Source organism: Sphaerodactylus townsendi, linkage group LG04 (assembly GCF_021028975.2).
Source record: "Sphaerodactylus townsendi isolate TG3544 linkage group LG04, MPM_Stown_v2.3, whole genome shotgun sequence".
In the NCBI taxonomy this organism is placed as follows: Eukaryota; Metazoa; Chordata; class Lepidosauria; order Squamata; family Sphaerodactylidae; genus Sphaerodactylus; species Sphaerodactylus townsendi.
The window spans coordinates 998,038-1,015,462 of record NC_059428.1 but is presented as its reverse complement, the minus strand read 5'-3'; the positions used below and the strand labels follow the sequence as shown (position 1 = coordinate 1,015,462).

At 56.9% G+C, this 17,425-nt stretch overlaps 2 protein-coding genes and 1 long non-coding RNA gene across 10 annotated transcripts in view; all 3 read right to left on the bottom strand.

Moving 5' to 3' along the window:
• SPTBN4 (spectrin beta, non-erythrocytic 4) overlaps positions 1-17,425 on the bottom strand; it is a 573,187-nt gene that overhangs the window by 170,818 nt on the left and 384,944 nt on the right. The window lies entirely within an intron of this gene.
• On the bottom strand, positions 5,492-17,197 carry SAE1 (SUMO1 activating enzyme subunit 1). Of its 2 annotated transcripts, none has more exons than XM_048492883.1 (9): positions 17,034-17,197; positions 16,322-16,433; positions 12,955-13,128; positions 12,074-12,216; positions 11,700-11,799; positions 9,290-9,395; positions 6,567-6,711; positions 5,886-5,955; positions 5,492-5,753 (listed from the first exon to the last, which is right to left on the bottom strand). In XM_048492883.1, exons 1-9 carry the CDS (start codon positions 17,141-17,143, stop codon positions 5,661-5,663), a joined length of 1,053 nt encoding a protein of 350 aa, XP_048348840.1. In that variant the 5' UTR covers positions 17,144-17,197; the 3' UTR covers positions 5,492-5,660. The 2 variants fall into 2 exon arrangements, with proteins under 2 accessions (XP_048348840.1, XP_048348841.1); XM_048492884.1 differs by having other exon boundaries at positions 9,290-9,371.
• LOC125430723 lies at positions 7,432-7,668 on the bottom strand. The gene is made up of 2 exons (XR_007244212.1): positions 7,638-7,668; positions 7,432-7,584 (listed from the first exon to the last, which is right to left on the bottom strand). It is a non-coding gene; the product is annotated as an uncharacterized LOC125430723 (long non-coding RNA).

Here is a 17,425-nt window from a genome sequence, read left to right as displayed (position 1 = left end):
CCCACTGGGGCAGCCCACGATTTATTTTATGGATTCACTTGGGGGACCTCTGTCACCTTTCTGCCCAGTGGGGATCCAAGATGGCTTATATGAATCTCTTTGCCTCTGTTTCCTACTCACAACAACAACCCTGCCAGATAGGCTAGGCTAAGCGTGTCTGAGACTAGCCTGAGGCCGCACAGCCAGCTTCCACTCCAGATCCAAGAGGGGGACCGAACCCGCTGCATCGGGCTGGCGGCTCTCGTCGTGTGCCTGGTGCTTCTTGGCCTTGCACTCGCCGGGGAGGGTCTGTCCAGCGCGGACCCCGGAGGAGCCCCCGCATCAGCAGTGTCAGGCCAGCCGGGCCCCCTGCGTGCGGCCACCTTGCGCGCCCCTGGATATTTCTTCCGTCCCCCCCGCCCGCAGCCCCCAGGGATGACATCATCGCCGGGCGGGCCTTCGCTGAGTGGCCGCGGCGCTGTCACTGGGCAAACTCACCTCGTGCTGCAGCCGCCAGCGCGGCGTTCCTCGTGCCCGGGGAGGCGTGTGTGGCAGGCCCGCCCCCCCTCGTGCCGCGGAGAAGAGCCAATGATGTCAACAGAGCCGGCTGCGGGGCGGGCGGGCGGCGCTGGAGACAGGCGCCGCGCGCTGCCATTGGCTGGGCGCCGCCTGCCCGGCCTTGCAACGGGGCTCTCGTTGGCTCGGCGGCGTTTCTGCTCAACCAGCCAAGCGGCGTCGACTGGAGGGCACGGGGCGGGGCGGGGCGGGGCGGAGGGTGCGGCAGCGGCTCTCCTGCAACGGCTGCGGCGGCCAAGGGCACGGGGTTGCCGGCGCGGGCCTGACGCTGTGGCCGTGCTGCGGAGCGCGCTCCAGACACGGGCCCGCCGGACAGTTGCATCCAAACGCCCTCCTCCCCCCCCCCCCGGGTGGGTGCGGTCACCCAGATGGGAGCCTCCGCAAAGCGCTGGCTAGTCTCACCCCATGAATTGGGGGGGTGGGGGTGGATCACGTGGGGACTGCCGAGGAGGAGGGCAGAGCCCTGCTCTGGGGTTGGTGTTGGGAGGGGGGGTAGGGTCCGCAGCTCAGCCAAGTGTCGCGGCCACTGGTCCTGCCCTGTGGGGTGGAAAGTCCCTGGGGTACCCGCCCTCCCTTTGGGGGGGGGGGCTTCGAATCTTCGACGGAGGAGCAAGGCCGCCTTCAGGGGCGACAGGCAGCAACTGCTGAAAGTAGGCCCAGGAGCGCAGGGCGCCCCCATCTCCCTGGGTCCGGTCCGACCAGCTACACAACCCCACGCCGTCTTCTCCTCCCAGCAGCGAGGATGACCTGCTGGCCCGGAGGCCTGGCGGCGGGGGAGAAGGCGGCCCCTGGGAATCCCTTAGACCTCCTCCGCCCGCCTCCCGCCTCAGCCCAGGAAGGCAGGGAGGCGGCCTGTCAATCCAGCTTCAGCCCCACGCCCTGTCCAGATACAGGGGCTCTGCGGCCTGCCCCAGTGCTGGCGCGGTCCTTGCCAGCTCTCGATCCGCTCTGCGGCCTGTGCCACAGCACTGGCCTCCTGCCGCACCGGTCAGGGCTGTGCGGAGGAATGTGTGCGTCCTCACAACAACCCTGTGAGGTGGGCCAGCCGAAGGAAAGCGGACGCCAGGGACTCCCGGCCCCAGTAGAGCATACTGCCAGAGGGCCAGCGTCCCCCAGCATCAGGACGGCAGGCAGGCAGCGGGAGAGCGGCAGGGGAACGACCGCCTCCGCGTCCGGCGGGGATCCCCGGCCCTGGCACAAGCCCGAACTTGCCTGGGAGAGGGGGCGGGGCTTGGTGACGCGGGGGGCGGGGCCGGGGGCTCTGCAGCTGGGGGAGCGCGCGCCCGGCTGCCTCGCCGCGAGTTTCTTGCAGCCGCAGCTCCAGCTGGGTGGCGCGGCTGTCCGGTCCTTCCTGGCCCGCGCCGTCCGCCGCCGCCGCCGCGCTCGCTGGCTCTTTTGCCTCCCCGCTGCCCGCCCGATCCCCCCCAGCCGCCCCCGGAGGGTTCATGCAGCTGCAGTAAGTGCGCCGTCGGGGGCTTGGCGGTACTCCGCGGGCGCACGTGGCTGCAGCGGAGCAGGGCGTCGTCCGCGCTCTGGCGCGCCGCGGCTGGGTTTGTTTACAAACCCGGCGGGAGGGGGGGCGGGCGCGATTCCGCTGGGCCGTCCCCTAGCGAGCACCGACGGGAGATGGGAGCTGACCGACCGACCGACCGCGTCCTTCCGCAGATCTGCCCGAGTGCCATGGCCAGACCGCTGCAGGACGGGAGCCGCACCGAGCCGACCGCTGCTGTGCCCGGGAGCCCAGGCTTCCCTCTGGGGGGGACGGTGGCCGTGCCGCCCCCCGTCTGCCGGAGCCCGCTCGGCCGGCCGCCCAGGCTAAACTGCTCCCTGTGCCCCGGCGCACCGCACCCTCACGCGCTCCACCTCTGCATGCGGGGCCAGCAGCCGCCCCGGAGCCGCACCGGCGAGGCACACGGTGAGTGGCGCGGCGCGGCGCGGGGAACGCTCCTTTCCCGCGGGCCTCCGGGATGTGGGCGGGACCTCTGCCTATGTTTAGAGTGTGGGGGGAAACTTTGGCGACAGAAGGAGGTGTGCTTGAGCCCCGGCAGCAGAAATCATTTTCCCCGCCTACGTTCTGCCGGGGGAGGGTCGTCGCTCTGCTCCCCCTTAGCTGCCACGGATCGCCAAACAAAACGGCGTGGCAGCGCCTGGCAGCCCACCCCGTCGCGAGGAATTCTCTGTCCAAGGCAGGTGCCGCGGGCGGCTCCTGCCTGCGGGACATCCCAGTCTGGCATTCATCCTGCCGAGGGGGGGGCAGAGAGCCAGCTGAGCATCCTTAGAGCACCCCCCCACCTTTGTTTTGCACCCTTGAGCCAGGGATTCCATGACTAGAGCAGCTCTGTTCTTCCCCCCCCCCCTTAGGTGAACCTGCCCCACCCCCCTTATCCCAACCGGGATATGCTGACTCATCAAACTTAACTGGGATTGGGAAGTGAGAAGAGCAGCCAAGCCCCCCACCCCAAAATCGAAGGATGCACCCCTGGACACTGTGTGTGTGTGTGTGCGCGCGCACCACTGCATTGCACAGAAGGGTGCCTGCTGGTCTCTGACATATCCCAGGACAAAGTGCTGGGGGGTGGGGGGGGGGACGTCAGCCAAGCTGGAGGCTGTGTCCTGAAATGCTCCTGCTGGGATGCACCAGGCAGTGGTTACCAGGGCAACTGGAGATGCGTTCCCCTCCCCCCTCAACCTGCAGTGTGTGTGGGGGATTCCTCTTCCCCTGCCTCCCCCTGGCCTTCCTGTCCTGAGGATGTTTCCTGCTTCCTTTGTAGGCAGCCTGGTGGACCTAGGAAGCAGCCCGAGGCAGGAGCTCCCCACAGAACAGCCCCCGCAGCTGGCAACACAGCCCAACGGGTACCTCCCCAGGAGCACAGTGCCCAGCCTGGAGCAGGCGCTGGGGGCCCGCCTTCGCCACATGGGAGACCAGTTCCATCGAGAGCATCAACGAGGACGTCAGGTGAGTTGCAGGCCACCCACCGGAGGGTATCTCCTTGGCCACAGGGCTGCCAGCTGCCCTCCTCTCTGGGTTGGAGCCCCCTGAGCCCCCAAGCCGGCCGGCCTCCTGCCCTGGCTTGTTTGCTCCGAGAGATGGGCAGGGCTCCACTGGTGACTCACGGCCTATAAATAGCCTGGGGATGCAAGGCTGGGCTCAACCAGCAGAGCCGCGGCGGCGGTGTGTGGGACCTGCTGCTGTCTGCTCTCAGGGGAGGGGGCAGCTTGTTGGGATCCTTTTTTCATCTCCCTCCCTCTCTTCTAGCAGCAGCGACGGCAGCAGAGGCATCCTGCCTGGGAGCCCCTGTACCACTTCATCTTCCAGCTGCTGGGCATCTTCTACAACTTGCCAGTGGAACAGGGGGTGGGCCTTGGACCCAACTAGCCCCAGAATTCTCCTCCTGCTGGCCAGGAGGAAGATCAGCCTGACATGGACTTGGATGGACACACCTTGGGCACGCAAGCACCAATGCTGCTACCTGCTTCTCTCTCCCCCAACCCTGGACTAGAATGCAACACAGCGCATCAAAGGCCACCCCGCGCTCAGAGAGAGGGGCAGCCGCTGCTCCCTTGTGCCCCTGCCCAGCAGTGCCTTAGGAGATCTATTCGCCAAGGCGCATGAAGTTAGCACTATGTGAATATTGCTCATTGAGCCTGTACAGATGGGGGGTGGGGAGAGCTACGCGGGCAGTCCCCGGGGCCTTTCTCTGCCAAGAAAGGCGGCCTGTGCCCTGTGCGAAGCAGGGACTGCAGATGTATATACGTGCGTATGGCAAGCAAGGGGGTCTGGGAGACCTGGTCTGAGGATACCTTGGTGCTACTTGTACATACTTGAGGGGATTTTGTCTGTACCTTGTGGGGGGAGAATTTTGTATGTTTCCTTTTCAATAAAACTGGAGAGTTAATCAGTAGCACTAAAGCCCCTCCTGGGGTGGGAGGGCCCCCCGCTTGTGGTGCTTCTTGCTTTGGTGGGAGTCAGTCTTGTGCTTTGCTACGCCCAGTTAACACCCCTCCCCCCCCGGGGGAGAATGGGGCAGTTCAGGACTGAAAGAGGGCAGACTTCTCCAAGGAAAATGAGGTTCTTAACAAATGGTTAGACCCCGCGTGGCTTTTTAAAGAAGCTGCAGCCACTGAGACCGAGGAGAAGCACATATTTTCCCCCCAAGCTACCATGCAATGTTGCCAGAGGGGGAAAAGAACGGACGACTCTGACACCAGGAGCCCTAGAGGGCCTTAATGGCACTGGTGCCACTCCAAGGCCAAGAGAGAAGCTCAGGTAGCCCCGATTGCTCCCATGAGCCCAGGCCAGCCTCATTGGGTGGTTATCAGAGCAAGATACCCCCCACCCTGCCCCACTTGCAGTGAATGCAGTGCTAGCTGGCTAACACAAGTTACTAAGCTGCCCCAGTTTGCCAGTTCCATGCAAGCAGGTGGACGGGCTGTAGTGGAGAAGAGAGGGACGCCTCAGGTGTGGTTCTAGCATCAGGGATATCAAGTGGGGCAGAAAGTCTTACAAAAACAGTCACTGGCAAGTGGAATGGGAGGTGGGGGCAAAAGAGCTCCACGCCAACCTGGGGGGACAGCTTCCTACTCCAGGCACCACATAAGAGTTTCAGAGGAATACAGTGAGGAGCTGGGAAGGGGGGGGGGGCTCAGCCAGCCTGCTGAACCCCTAAAGTAGCCTTTCAGGTGCCAGAAAAGCTCAAGGACTGATTAATGGGGCAGGAGGCTGCCTTCAGCTAGAGATGGGACAGCAACCCAGCATTATAATTCATGGGAGTGGGGTTGGCTTCAATACTCTGCGTGCTCTTTCAGGTCTGGGCTTCTTTAACCAGCCTAAGGTCAGCTGCACCTGGAGGGGGAGGAAGGATGCACTGGATGGACACACAGTATTTTACACAGACAAACCACATTGTACCAACTGATCCACTACACAAGAGACTGGTTATGCAAAGACTAGAGTTTATTGGAGAACTACGATATCAGAGACAAGCTGTGTAAAAGCGGGGGGGGGGGGGGGGGTTCAGCCTTGGGATGCCTGCCTGGCCCTCTGCTCCAATCACCCAGGTAGGCCAAGGGGTCACTTGCAAGAATACCAGACGGGTATGGGGGTGTCAGCTTGGGGCCAGGCACTCCACAATCCCATTGCCCTTCATGCCATCGAAGAAAAAGAAGTTGTTGAGGGGTGTGTCCCGCTGTGACAATGCCTAGAAGGAGAGGGGAGATCAACCAAATGAAACAGCCAGATGGTGATGGGCAGATTCCACCACCCTCCCCAAGGAGGGTCCAGAGGCAGGGAAGACAAAACACTCCAGCATCCAGACACAAGAACTCCTTACCTTGACGATCTCCTGCCCCAGCACTCCGCCAACTACAGCACAGACAGAAGCCATTTCTGAAAAGCAGCAGCTAAAAGAGAGAGACTCAAATAAGGAGGAATGCAGACTGGTGATGAAGGAAATGCCCCTGGGCATTGCTGGAGAAGACCAAGGGCACCCCGCCAGCCCAGTCCCACACAATCAGCCTCCAGCCAGCCCTGCTACATAAAGCCCCCGAGCACTGACTGCGCAGGCACTCACCTCCGGGGCTGCAAGAGCCTGCTCAGGAAAGGCCAGTCAACTCCCAAACGGGCTTTCCAGACCATCTGCTGACATCCAGCCTCCCCACTCCTCTGCGGCACAATGTTTGAGCGAGCAGCTTCCCCAGTTCTTGCCAGCGGAGAAGTCGTGGGGAGGCTGCTGCGGGTCTTTGGGCCAGGCAAGCAGCACTCAGCACTCGCTCTGCAGACAGCCCTGGGCTCGTGAAAGTAACGGGCCCCTTTGGGAGAGGGATGCCATCCTGACTGGACTCCCTGTGGCAGGTCCAGTGTCCAGAGTGGCACCAAGCCCCCAAAAGCCAGAGAGACCCACAGCGGCACCACTACTCTACACTTGACAAGGCAGTAGCACAGAATCCCGCCCCAGACTGAGAGGGGCCCTCTGTCCCCTGCACTGCAGGATCCACCGCAAACTCCTACGCACCTGGCAAAGTCGTCAGGAAGCAAGTCAGCTCCAACACCTAGGGAATCTAGCACATCTGTGCGCGTCTGCAGAAGCATCTCTGCATCTTCAGTGTAGCCCAGAGGTGAAGGATCACGACCTTTTTTTGTCCGGAATTCCAGGAGCACTACAAGTAAAAGGAGTGAAAGAAGGCATCAGAGGCCTTTAAGCAGACAGTCTCCAAAACAACCCCCGAGAAGCCCTCATTAACAAGTGAGGGTTGAAATCGCCACTGTCTTAATTGACCTTGTGAACAGCAACATCCACTCTTCACTGTATTTGGCTCTCTTTGTGTCCTTAACATCACCTCAAGATGAGAATATTCTGTGGTTTTAGGAGCAGGAGTGTGGAATGGAAGCGCAGACTCACTCCCAGGCCGACAACCCTTTCCACTCCCAGAAGCCAACACTCACTGCTGAGCCTTCTGTGACGAGGGCTGCAAGGAGGGGCTGGGGAAACCCATCACTGGTCCCTTCCTTCTGCTTCATCCAGAAACCAGGAAGTATCTGGTAAAGAGACCCTGAGAGGTAGCAGCCGCCCAGCTTGCATCTTTGCAGAGCACTGCTCTACTACGGCTGGAAGAAGCCCTCCCCCCACAGGCAACCCTGAACTGGCATTCAGCTGTGGAAACCTAGGAAGCAAGCCCTAGGATGGTTGTGGTGGGCTTTCCGGCCTGTGTGTGTGGCCGTGGTCTGGTGGATCTTTATTCCCGCCTTTATTCCTAACGTGCCCGCCTTTATTCCTAACGTTTTGCCTGCATCTGTGGCTGGCATCTTCAGAGGTGTATCACAGAGAGAAGTCTGTTACACACTGTGTCTAATGAGAAGGGAAAGTTTAGTGGGGTTTTGACATAACATTTTATTTGAAAACACTGAAATTCTGGACAATTTGGATGGTTACTATGTCAGTGCACAGGGAGGCCATAGAAATTCAGAAACCCCAAGACAACTTCAACAAGAAAGAAGAGATTCTGAGAATTAACAAAGCTTGGCTACCAGTACTTTAAAAATGGGACAGATAACCCCACCCGCAATACAATGCACTTAACCACACCTTTGCATAACAAGTTCCATCCAAACGCTTACTGATCGGTTCCCCACCCTGGGACATGGACAATATATACCCCACTAAACATTCCCTTCTCACTAGACACAGTGTGTACCAGACTTCCCTCTATGATACACCTCTGAAGATGTTGGCCACAGATGCAGGCGAAACGTTAGGAACAAGATCCACCAGACCACGGCCACACAGCCTGGAAAACCCACCACAATCAGTTGGACCCGGCCATGAAAGCCTTTGAAAAAACCCTAGGACAGAGGTGGCGAACCTATGGCACTCCAGATGTTCATGGACTACAGTTCCCATCAGCCCCTGCCATAATGGCCAATTGGCTATGCTAGCAGGGGCTGATGGGAACTGTAATCCATGAACATCTGGAGTGCCATAGGTTCGCCACCAGTGCCCTAGGATGTCTGTCACTGGGGTGACACTGAGCAGGGGAGATGACTCTCTGCCTGGCCCTGGCAGAAGAGAATAGAAGGGGGCTGCTCCAGAAGTAATTTTTTGATTGCCATGGCTACCATGTCCCACTAACTTCTAGTCACAGGCACCACCCATAACGACCATTCCTTCATTCACGACCTACTAGCACAGGGGAATGGGTAGCAGCGCCCACTTGGCTGCTCTTTGTCCTGGCAAAAAAGGAAGTGGCACACCTCTCCCTCCCAGCCCTGCAGACTCCACTTTCACAAGGGGCTGGGCAAGAGTCCCCCACCCTCGTCTCAGGGTTACATTCCCACTGAACTGACCTCCAGGGGATCTGCGGCAGCCCCCTCTAAGCAAGGTCCAAGCGCTTCCGCCTTTAGACCAAAGCAGGTGGCAAACCTCTCTGGGACTGATCTCCCCATCTACTCTGAGGATGGAGGAAACAATCATTTCGGAATTGAGAAATCATTGCTCTGATGGAAGTGACATCAAAGGGAACAGCAGCCCCCAACCCACGAGGAGGGAGAGGGAAGAGCTGTGCCTGTCCCATTTGGACCAACACCCTCTGTGCTCAGCATGATGCCAAGTGGGGAGAGCAAAGCCCTGGCTTAGGAAAACTGGCCCACAACAACACACAGCTCACTCTTTATTCCCCTATCAGCCCTTTCTGTACCTCCTCTGCTCCTTGGACCTGCAAGACCCACGTGCCCGCTAGCTGGACACAGCTCCATGGCTGGCCACAAGTCACATGGCCTCCAGGACAATATGACTGTCCACAATGCTGTCCACATCTTCTATACCAGGGTTCAGCAACCTTTACCACTCAAAGAGCCATTTGGACCTGTTTTCCACGGCCCTGAAGATCTACCAAGCCTGAGAGGTGGCTGCGCATGGAGCCGCCTCTAAGAACATAAGAGCAAGCCAGCTGGATCAGACCAGAGTCCATCTGGTTCAGCCCCTCCACTCACCTTTCCTTCCAGCACTGGGAGGTGGAGGCGCTGGGCAGGGAAACTCCCTCTGCCCGACGGAGAAGGCAGCTGCCTGCTCCGTGGGGCAGAGAGGGGATGGTGGCTGTGAGGATGGCAGAGGGGGGATAGCAACTGCTCTGGCCTCAAGGCTACGCGGAGCCTCCGGAGGTGCAGGTTGCAGACCCCTGTTCTATACAATGAGGCCAGTTCCTTGCACCCACCCATGCCAACTTCAAGGGGGCACCTTACCTTGCAGCAGGAAGTAGTCCGGTGTGGTGCGCTTCAGAATCACCTGGCCCTTCTCAGTGTTCCAGTTGATACCAAAAGCTTCCTTCAAAAGGCAGAAAGCCACACGCTGCGGTTCATCAGGGAGAAGGGGGACGAGAGGAGAGAATGTAACTGCTGGCATCTTGGCTCAGTCAAGGCAGCTAGGCGTAAAGAACAGCTCCAACCCAGAGCTCCCTTCCCACAGGACTGCTGCAGAGGCAGAAAGGCACTCGGGGACAGACTCCTGGCCAATAAGGGACAGGAAAAGCCTCGGCACTTCCCTCAGTCATTAACTATTAGCAGTAACTACTATTACAATCTAGCATCCATTATTTATCAGATTGTCTTGTATAATATCAATATGCACAATTTCTTTTCCTTAGCCTTCTAATATAATTGCAATATTTGCTTTGAGTCACACTTTCTTTGTGTTCTGATTATATTTATAATGAAAATAAATCTTTAAAAAATAAACATAGCAAATAAAAAACAAACCAACAAAAAGACCAGGGAACTGGTTAACACCCTGCAGAGGATTTAGGGGGGACCTCTCCCTGGGAGCTTGGGAGTTAACTTCAATGCAAGATAACACACCATCACAGGCCAATAAACTCCAAGGGACGATGCAAACACAGGCACCGGCTCTGTCCCAAGAGCAAGCAGGGGCCCCTCCACTACAGCATTCCCAGAGGCAGGGCTTCCTGCAATTAATTGAACACTTTTCTCTTGTTGCATAACGTTCTGTTCAAGCAGAAGAAGAGTTTGGATTTATATCCCACCTTTCTCTCCTGTAAGGAGACCCAAGATGACTGACAAGCTCCTTTCCCTTCCTCTCCCCACAACAGACACCTTGTAAGGCAGGTGGGGCTGACAGAGTTTGGAGAGAACTGTGACTAGGTCAAGGTCATCCAGCAGGCTTCATGTGGAGGAGCAGTGAAACAAATCCAGTTCACCAGATAAGAGTCCGCTGCTCGTGTGGAGAAGTGGGGAATCAAACTTGGTTCTCCAGATTGGAGTCCACCTGTTCTTAGCCACTACACTGCACTGGATCTCATGCAGAGGGAAGCAAAAGATCAATGCCTCATCTCATCTTTTCAGCCTGCTCTCTTCTGCACCTGGGGAGTATGACAACACAGGACCAATAATTGCGTAAGAGGCTCTCTCAAATCCCAGTGTGAGGAAAATGTCATGTGCGACTTGTGGAGGTGCCTGACTGTACAGTGGGTCTCCCTCACCCCACCCCACCCCCACCGATCAAATGACAGCAGCAGCCACATGCAGAGGCTCTGTGCCAGGGGACAACCCCCCCACCTCCGCTCTTAATGCTGGGGAAGCTGGGAGGTTGCCAAGGAGAAGCCTGGCACGCAGCCAGAAGTGGCTATGTGACAGCCAATAGCAGGCACAGGTTAAGAGTTTGGAGAAGATGGTGAATACTCTACACCTAGAAGGACGCTAGCAGCTTCAGGGGCACAACACTCCAAGAGATTATTTACAGCTGCCCTCTGTGGTTATTGTCTCTGCAAGCAGGCTGGGGATCTGGCTGCCTGTTGGCAGCTTAGCCAGAACATTCAGATTTCATCTGAGAAACTCATCAGTTCTCACTGGCAGATACAACAAGCTCAGGAATTCAGGGGCACTGACTGGGGAAAGCAGGAAGCACTCAGACGACCATGCAGGGGTCCAGGTGTGCCTGAATTTTTCTTGTGTGTGATGTTTGTCTAAAAGGGATTTGTTGACGTTACCTTATAAGCCCTCTTGGGTCAACTCTATTCTGTCTTCAGATCCAATTCTGAAGGAATTTGCTCAGCAGCACCAATTTGCTTAGCCCAGCTTCTCACCTGTCTTCTCGAGTCAGCCGTGAAAAGGGCTCATCTCCTCTGGCCTCCTGAAGCAGGCCACTGAAATCACAGGGCTCTGACAGCCTCAGACGGTAAACAGGGGCTGCGATTGCCCATGGCGAGGCCGCTGCTATTGTGGGTGTTTCCACTCTGGTCTCTGTCCATGCACACACTTTGAACAAGCCAAACTATCTCCACTGATCTCTGTCTGCTTGGTCCCCTACGAGCCATGCAGCATTTGTTGGCAACAACCCAACTCTTGCAGGGGAAGGGAGGCCCAGGATGACAGGGGGTCTGTAGACCTTGCAAAGAATGAGAGGAATCCCAGGAACACACTGGGACAAGGGCAGGCTTGCCTGGAAGCTAAGGGAGGGCTCAGCTCCATGACATTCTTTGGATGAAGCCCAGAGAATGACATGCAGCTGTGTGACTAATGCATCACGGAGGAAAGGGACTTCCAAAATAGCTCCCCAGCAACCTCTCCGGCATAAGCAGTGAAAAAGCAACGTCCACCTAAGTGTAGGCACAGGTCCCTAGAGGGACTATCCACCTACTTTCTTCACCATGGTGGTTTCCATGAAGTCCAGCTTGGCCTTCTTGGCATCAGGCCCATCCTCCATAGCATGGCTGGCTTTGGTAGGTTTGGCTTTCTCTCTGTGAGGTACAGACACAGAAGAACACACAGCTCCCACCTGCAATCTCACTCAACTGAGCAGTGAAATGTCTTTCAGAAGGTTGCAACTGTCATGCATTCATATGCAGGCAAGATGGTCCCCTCCAGCAGCCAAACCCAACAGAGAAAAGATGGATTCAGTAAAGACCACCCAGGGACCTACCAGCCCCGTGGACAGAAGCTTCTAAACCACTTCAAGGGACCTTCTCAGCAAACGCCTAACCACCCACAATTACTCCCCAAACCCAGACTCACTCTACAAAATCATGCTCGCCCAAGTTGGCAAACATATAGCCATGGTAGCCAAAGACGTCACCCGCGAAGAACTTGATGCGGTTTTTGTGGCATATTTGGTCAATCTTCATCAAGACCTCCTGGGAGCAGCACGTCAGACAGACCTGGAAAGAGAAAGACAAACGTCTCCAGGCTGGCACCTAACCATCTCATCCCCCGCTTGATGGACAACTTTTGTTCCAGACCAAACACTGAAGGTTGTCAATTGCCCCGTCTAACCTGGCACTCACTTGACACTGCTCATGTATCTGGTGGTAAAGAAGGCCATATTGGCAGTGCTGGAGAACACCTTCTGGACCACTCACTCTCTCCCCGCCCTCCCTAGCCCCTTACATCCAGAGCAGGCACCAGGGTCCTCCAGTATCTCATGAAAGTGACAGAACCAACCACTCAGTCTAAGTGCTGCTATCAACAATGGGAGACAATTAGGGCTGGGGGCTTCTCTCCAAAAGAGCCCACCCTTACCTCCAGATCAAGTGAAGCCTATAACTATGAGAACAAGGCGGCTCTCTGGGGTTGCCACTAGCCTACTGGAATCAGTTCTCTAGAAACCAGAACCTTTCCTATTTAATTTTCTAAAAGATTGCAAGACCACCTTGAACCATGAGAAAAGGTGGAATGAAAATGTTTTAATAAACAAATAAATGTTAGTGACCTTTAAATCTATTTAAAAGTGTTCAGTTTGCTGTTTGGTCCTAAATTGTTGGATTTTCATTAACGTCCATTTACACATGATATGAGTCACTGTGATAGCAAAGAAAGATAGGATTATAATGCCAAAAACACATAGTGGTGAAACCTATGGAAGCTTACATGTAATCAACCCCCCTGCCTTAACCCACCACATCAAAGTGGGTGAAGAATTCCTCAGGTTTCTGGTTCACATTCTCCTGGTCTGCTTTCACGTCAACCATGGGGTTAAGGTCCCGAGCCCGCTCCAGAGAGGCTTCAGCCCTGTTCTTGCCTACAAAATCCAGAGGGATCAGGAACTGTGTCTGGGTATCTTCTGGAGACACCTGAGTAAGAGAACAGAAATCAGCAAGCAAAGACCAGTTCTTGGAAGCAGCAAAGCTTCAGCAAACATCTTAGCAGTAGGAGCTAGGAAAAATCCCAGGCATCAGTTTAACCAGCTTCCGAACAACAGTTCCAGGACAGCTGGGCCTCAGAGCTATCTCCAAAATATGCTGCACTGATGCAGCACTTCATTTTTGTTAAAGAAAAAAAGCAAGCAGAGAAAAATGGTCAGAGAAAGAGAAGCAACAATTTTCTGTCCATCAGCCGACACGCTGTTACAAAAGTCAAGAAAAGGTATTTTTCCTCCTGCTGCTTACACTGAAGTGGTTCAGATGAACAAGCCTGTAGCTCTGAACAACCAGGCTCTGCTTTGCCACAACCCCGAGGCAAGCACTCCTTCCTTCAAAACACACAGACACTATTCAAGGGCTGGATGCAAGCCCCAAAAGAGCTCCAGGGTATTTCAAGAGTTAAAGCTCCCTTCCCAAGAGGTATCAGACAAAGAGACCATTGACTCTTTAAAGGTCACACCCCAATAATCATTTTGTTTTCCAAGGTGCAATACCCAGCTGTTCTCCTGCAGACCAACACAGATCCTATCTGAACCTATTCGAGGGATCATCCCAATACCACAACACAATACCACGTTCAGTGATTTTCACACACACTGATGTTACTGGTAAAAAGCAAAGAAAGCTCTATGGCAGGGGTAGAGAACCTGCGGCTCTCCAGATGTTCAGGAACTACAATTCCCATCAGCCCCTACCAGCATGGCCAATTGGCCATGCTGACAGAGGCTGATGGGAATTGTAGTTCCTGAACATCTGGAGAGCCGCAGGTTTCCTACCCCTGCTCTAGGGAGACCATCTGTTCTCTGGTGCCTCTGGGGGTAGAAAAAAAGTGGGGATTCTCCACTGCAGAACAGCCGAGGTAGCAATACCATTATTTTATTGAAAATAATTTAATAGAAACTATGTAAAAACGTACAAGTATGTTCTTTCCTCCTTTTTAACGAAACCTTTATAAAGCACTTCCTGGTTTGGATTTATACACCAAAAGTTGAACTGTGTTTTTCAAAATGTTGCTACTGACCACTGAGAAAGTCCACAAGAGCCGAAACATTTTATGTTTGGCTAGTCATTTGGTATTTTCATTAACTGTATAACTACGCCCGAGTTGTATATTGAGTTATTTATGTGCAATATATGTTATGACCAAGTTTCAATCCCCCTTGCTTTTAATTATTCACCTCTGTTTTTGCATAATGTGTTCACTTATTTATTTTGACTATAACGCACTGGAGTTAGCTGAACCCTTACAGAAACATTGACGTTCCTGTGCCTCTACTAGTTTCCTGACATGCAAAATTTAGCAAGTTTTTCAGAGAAACTGCATCTTGTGCCTCCTGAAACAACACAAAGAATCAGAGTCAGGCCAGAAGAGGAGTCATTTGCAACTTTGCATTGCTCCAGAAACAGGACCCCAGCCAAAGGTGTAGCGCCAACGGGGACGTCGGGCGGTGGGGAAATGGTGGCCGCAGCCTGCTCCCTGCCGCTGGCTCTCGCGCTGCGGGATCTGGCAGCGGGCAACGGGAAAACCCCTCTGCCTGACGGAGCAGGCGGCTACCTGCTCCATGGGACAGAGGGGGGATGGCGGCGGCGGTCTGCTTCCTGCTGCTGGCTCTTGCGCTGCAGGAGCCGGCAGCAGGAAAACCCCTCTGCCCCGCTCCGTGGAGCAGAGGGGGGATGGAGGGCTCTGCATTTTCTCTGCCCCCCATGGGTCCCCACGCTGTGGCCACCCCCACGCACCACCAGGATAAGGTAAGTGGGGGTGCGGAGGAGGGCAGAAAACCAGAGGCCGTCCCGGGCGTAGCTTTCCTCAGCTACACCTCTGCCACCAGCACTTCCTTCTGAGTGGCCTTCGAGAGGACTTACAGCCCAGCTGGGACTCCCCGGTCCACCCTCACCTACAGCCTGCACTACCTTGTGCCCCACATCCTTCCTTCAAAAGGATTATCTTCCTGAACCACAAGTGGTGGTTTGGGAAACAGAATGCTCGCCTGCGCCTCTCCTGAGGCATGGGGTAGAAAATGTTGACAGAGAGAAATTTTTCTCTCTTTCTCACAATACTAGAACCAGGGGGCATTCATTGAAAATGCTGGGGGGAAGAATTAGGACTAATAAAAGGAAACACTTCTTCACGCAACGTGTGATTGGTGTTTGGAATATGCTGCCACAGGAGGTGGTGATGGCCACTAACCTGGATAGCTTTAAAAAGGGCTTGGACAGATTTATGGAGGAGAAGTCAATCTATGGCTACCAATCTTGATCCTCCTTGATCTCAGATTGCAATGCCTTAGCAGACCAGGGGAAGCCCAGGAGCAGCAGCAGCAGAAGGCTCATTGCTTACATCCTGCATGTGGGAGCTCCCATAGGCACCTGTGGGCCACCAAGTAGCAGTAGAATGCTGGACCAGGATGGACTCTGGTCTGATCCAGCAGGCTAGTCTTGTACTCTGTTCTACGCCCCCCCCCCCCCGGCAAGGCAGGCCCACAGAATGGCACCTACTGCAAGGGCAGAAAAGCCGAGGAAAGAAGAGCCCATGGAAGGCACTGCTGCAGGAACAAGGCTCAGCAACTGAGCAGGGACAAAGGAAGGGGGAACTGTGCTCGGTGTGCGCACCCTGCGCCCCTCCAAGCCCCCAGAACACTGTGTCATGCCCTCGCAGGAGCGCGGGCCCGGTGCGTTGCACACTCCTGCCCCCCCCCCCCCGTGGTGCTACACCACTGCAACTGAACACCAGCCAGCGGAGGGTCAGAGTTTCCATCGTCCTCCCCCCAGCAGTTTGCTAAAAGCCCCACCTTGTGCCTCGTTTGGAAGCAGCCCGCCAAATGCACGGCACGACAACAGGGAGCTCCAAGAAAGCCGTGCATACCTGACCCCTGACCCCTGGAACCTTTGCCTCCTTTCTGAGTGGTCCCTAGTAGTCCCAGCTAAGACCAAGAAGAGAACGGGTGGCAAAGTGGCCGGCGCATGCATTCAGTGCGAGGGGGAGAGGGTATGCAGCTGGGACCTAAGGATCCTCTGCAACAAGCCACACGTGGGCTGAGCCAGGATGAGGGATGCTCAGGGACCCCGCAGAAGCCATTTCCATTGGAGACTGGCCCTGCAGGTGCTGGCCAGGCAAAAGACCCACCTGCTGATGATCCAGCATGGTCAGGGCCTTGACCCCTGCCAGGATGAGGTTCTTGGCCACTTCCGCTCCCAGGCCCTTCATGCCCACCAGCAGCACCCGGGATGCTCGCAGCCTGCGGGAGACACAAGGAGGGAGGCGGGCAGGCGATGCTCAGCCGGAGCCATAGGCCAGGTTCATCATCATCATCATCATCATCATCATCATCATCATCATCATCATCATCATCATCATCCCCAAGGGGACCCCCCCCCCCGCGCTCCCCGGCTAGCACTGCGGCCTCTCGGGCCCTGGGCGAGGGAAGGCAGCGACGGGGCCAAGGGACGCGTCGCTCAGGGCGGCGGCAGGGGAGGCCTGGATTTGAACCCAAGAACCCGGGCGCGCGCTGACGACGAGGCCGCCGGCAAATCAGCCCCCCGCCGCCGCCGCGCTCCTGGGGAGCGGGGGCTCCCCTCATGGCTCAGCTTCGCCATGGCGAGGCCATGCGGCGGCGGCGGCGGCCCGAGGCAAGGGGGGGGGGGAGGCGGCGTGTGTGCGTCCGGCCATCCTGCCGCCCTGGCGGCGCCCCCCTCGGCACATGGAGGCCCTGCCGCGAGCCCGAACCACGGGAGGCGGAGCAGGAGGCGCCGCATTCGCACGAGACGCAGACGCGTGTCTGCGGCCGCGCCGGGAGCTCGAAGGAGCCGGGAGGCGTCGCGGGAGAAACGGCCCTCACCGCTTCTGCGCCTCCAGCCCCCACAGGCGGATCTGGCGGTCGTACTGCGCGGCCTCCTCCTCGCTGATCCCGCCGCGGCCCCCCCCGTCCGCGGGCTCCCGCTCCACCATGGCGGCGGCGGCGGCGGCGACTGAGCCACTCCGCCGCAAGCCACGCCCCTCGCGTCGCGCTGACGTCACGCGCCGCCGCCGCCTTCGCTCCTCCCTCCCGGCCCTCGGGCGCGCTCGGCCTTTTCCGCGCGGCGCTCGGGCGTTTCCGTGGGGGCGCTGGGCCGTGCCTGCGCGGGCGGGCGGGCGGGCGGGCGCCATTTTGTGTGGTGCAGCCTCGGAGCGCCAGCCGAGCCCGGCCTCGCTTTGCCCCAGCGCGGCCAGGCCCGGCCAGCGGAGCGAGTG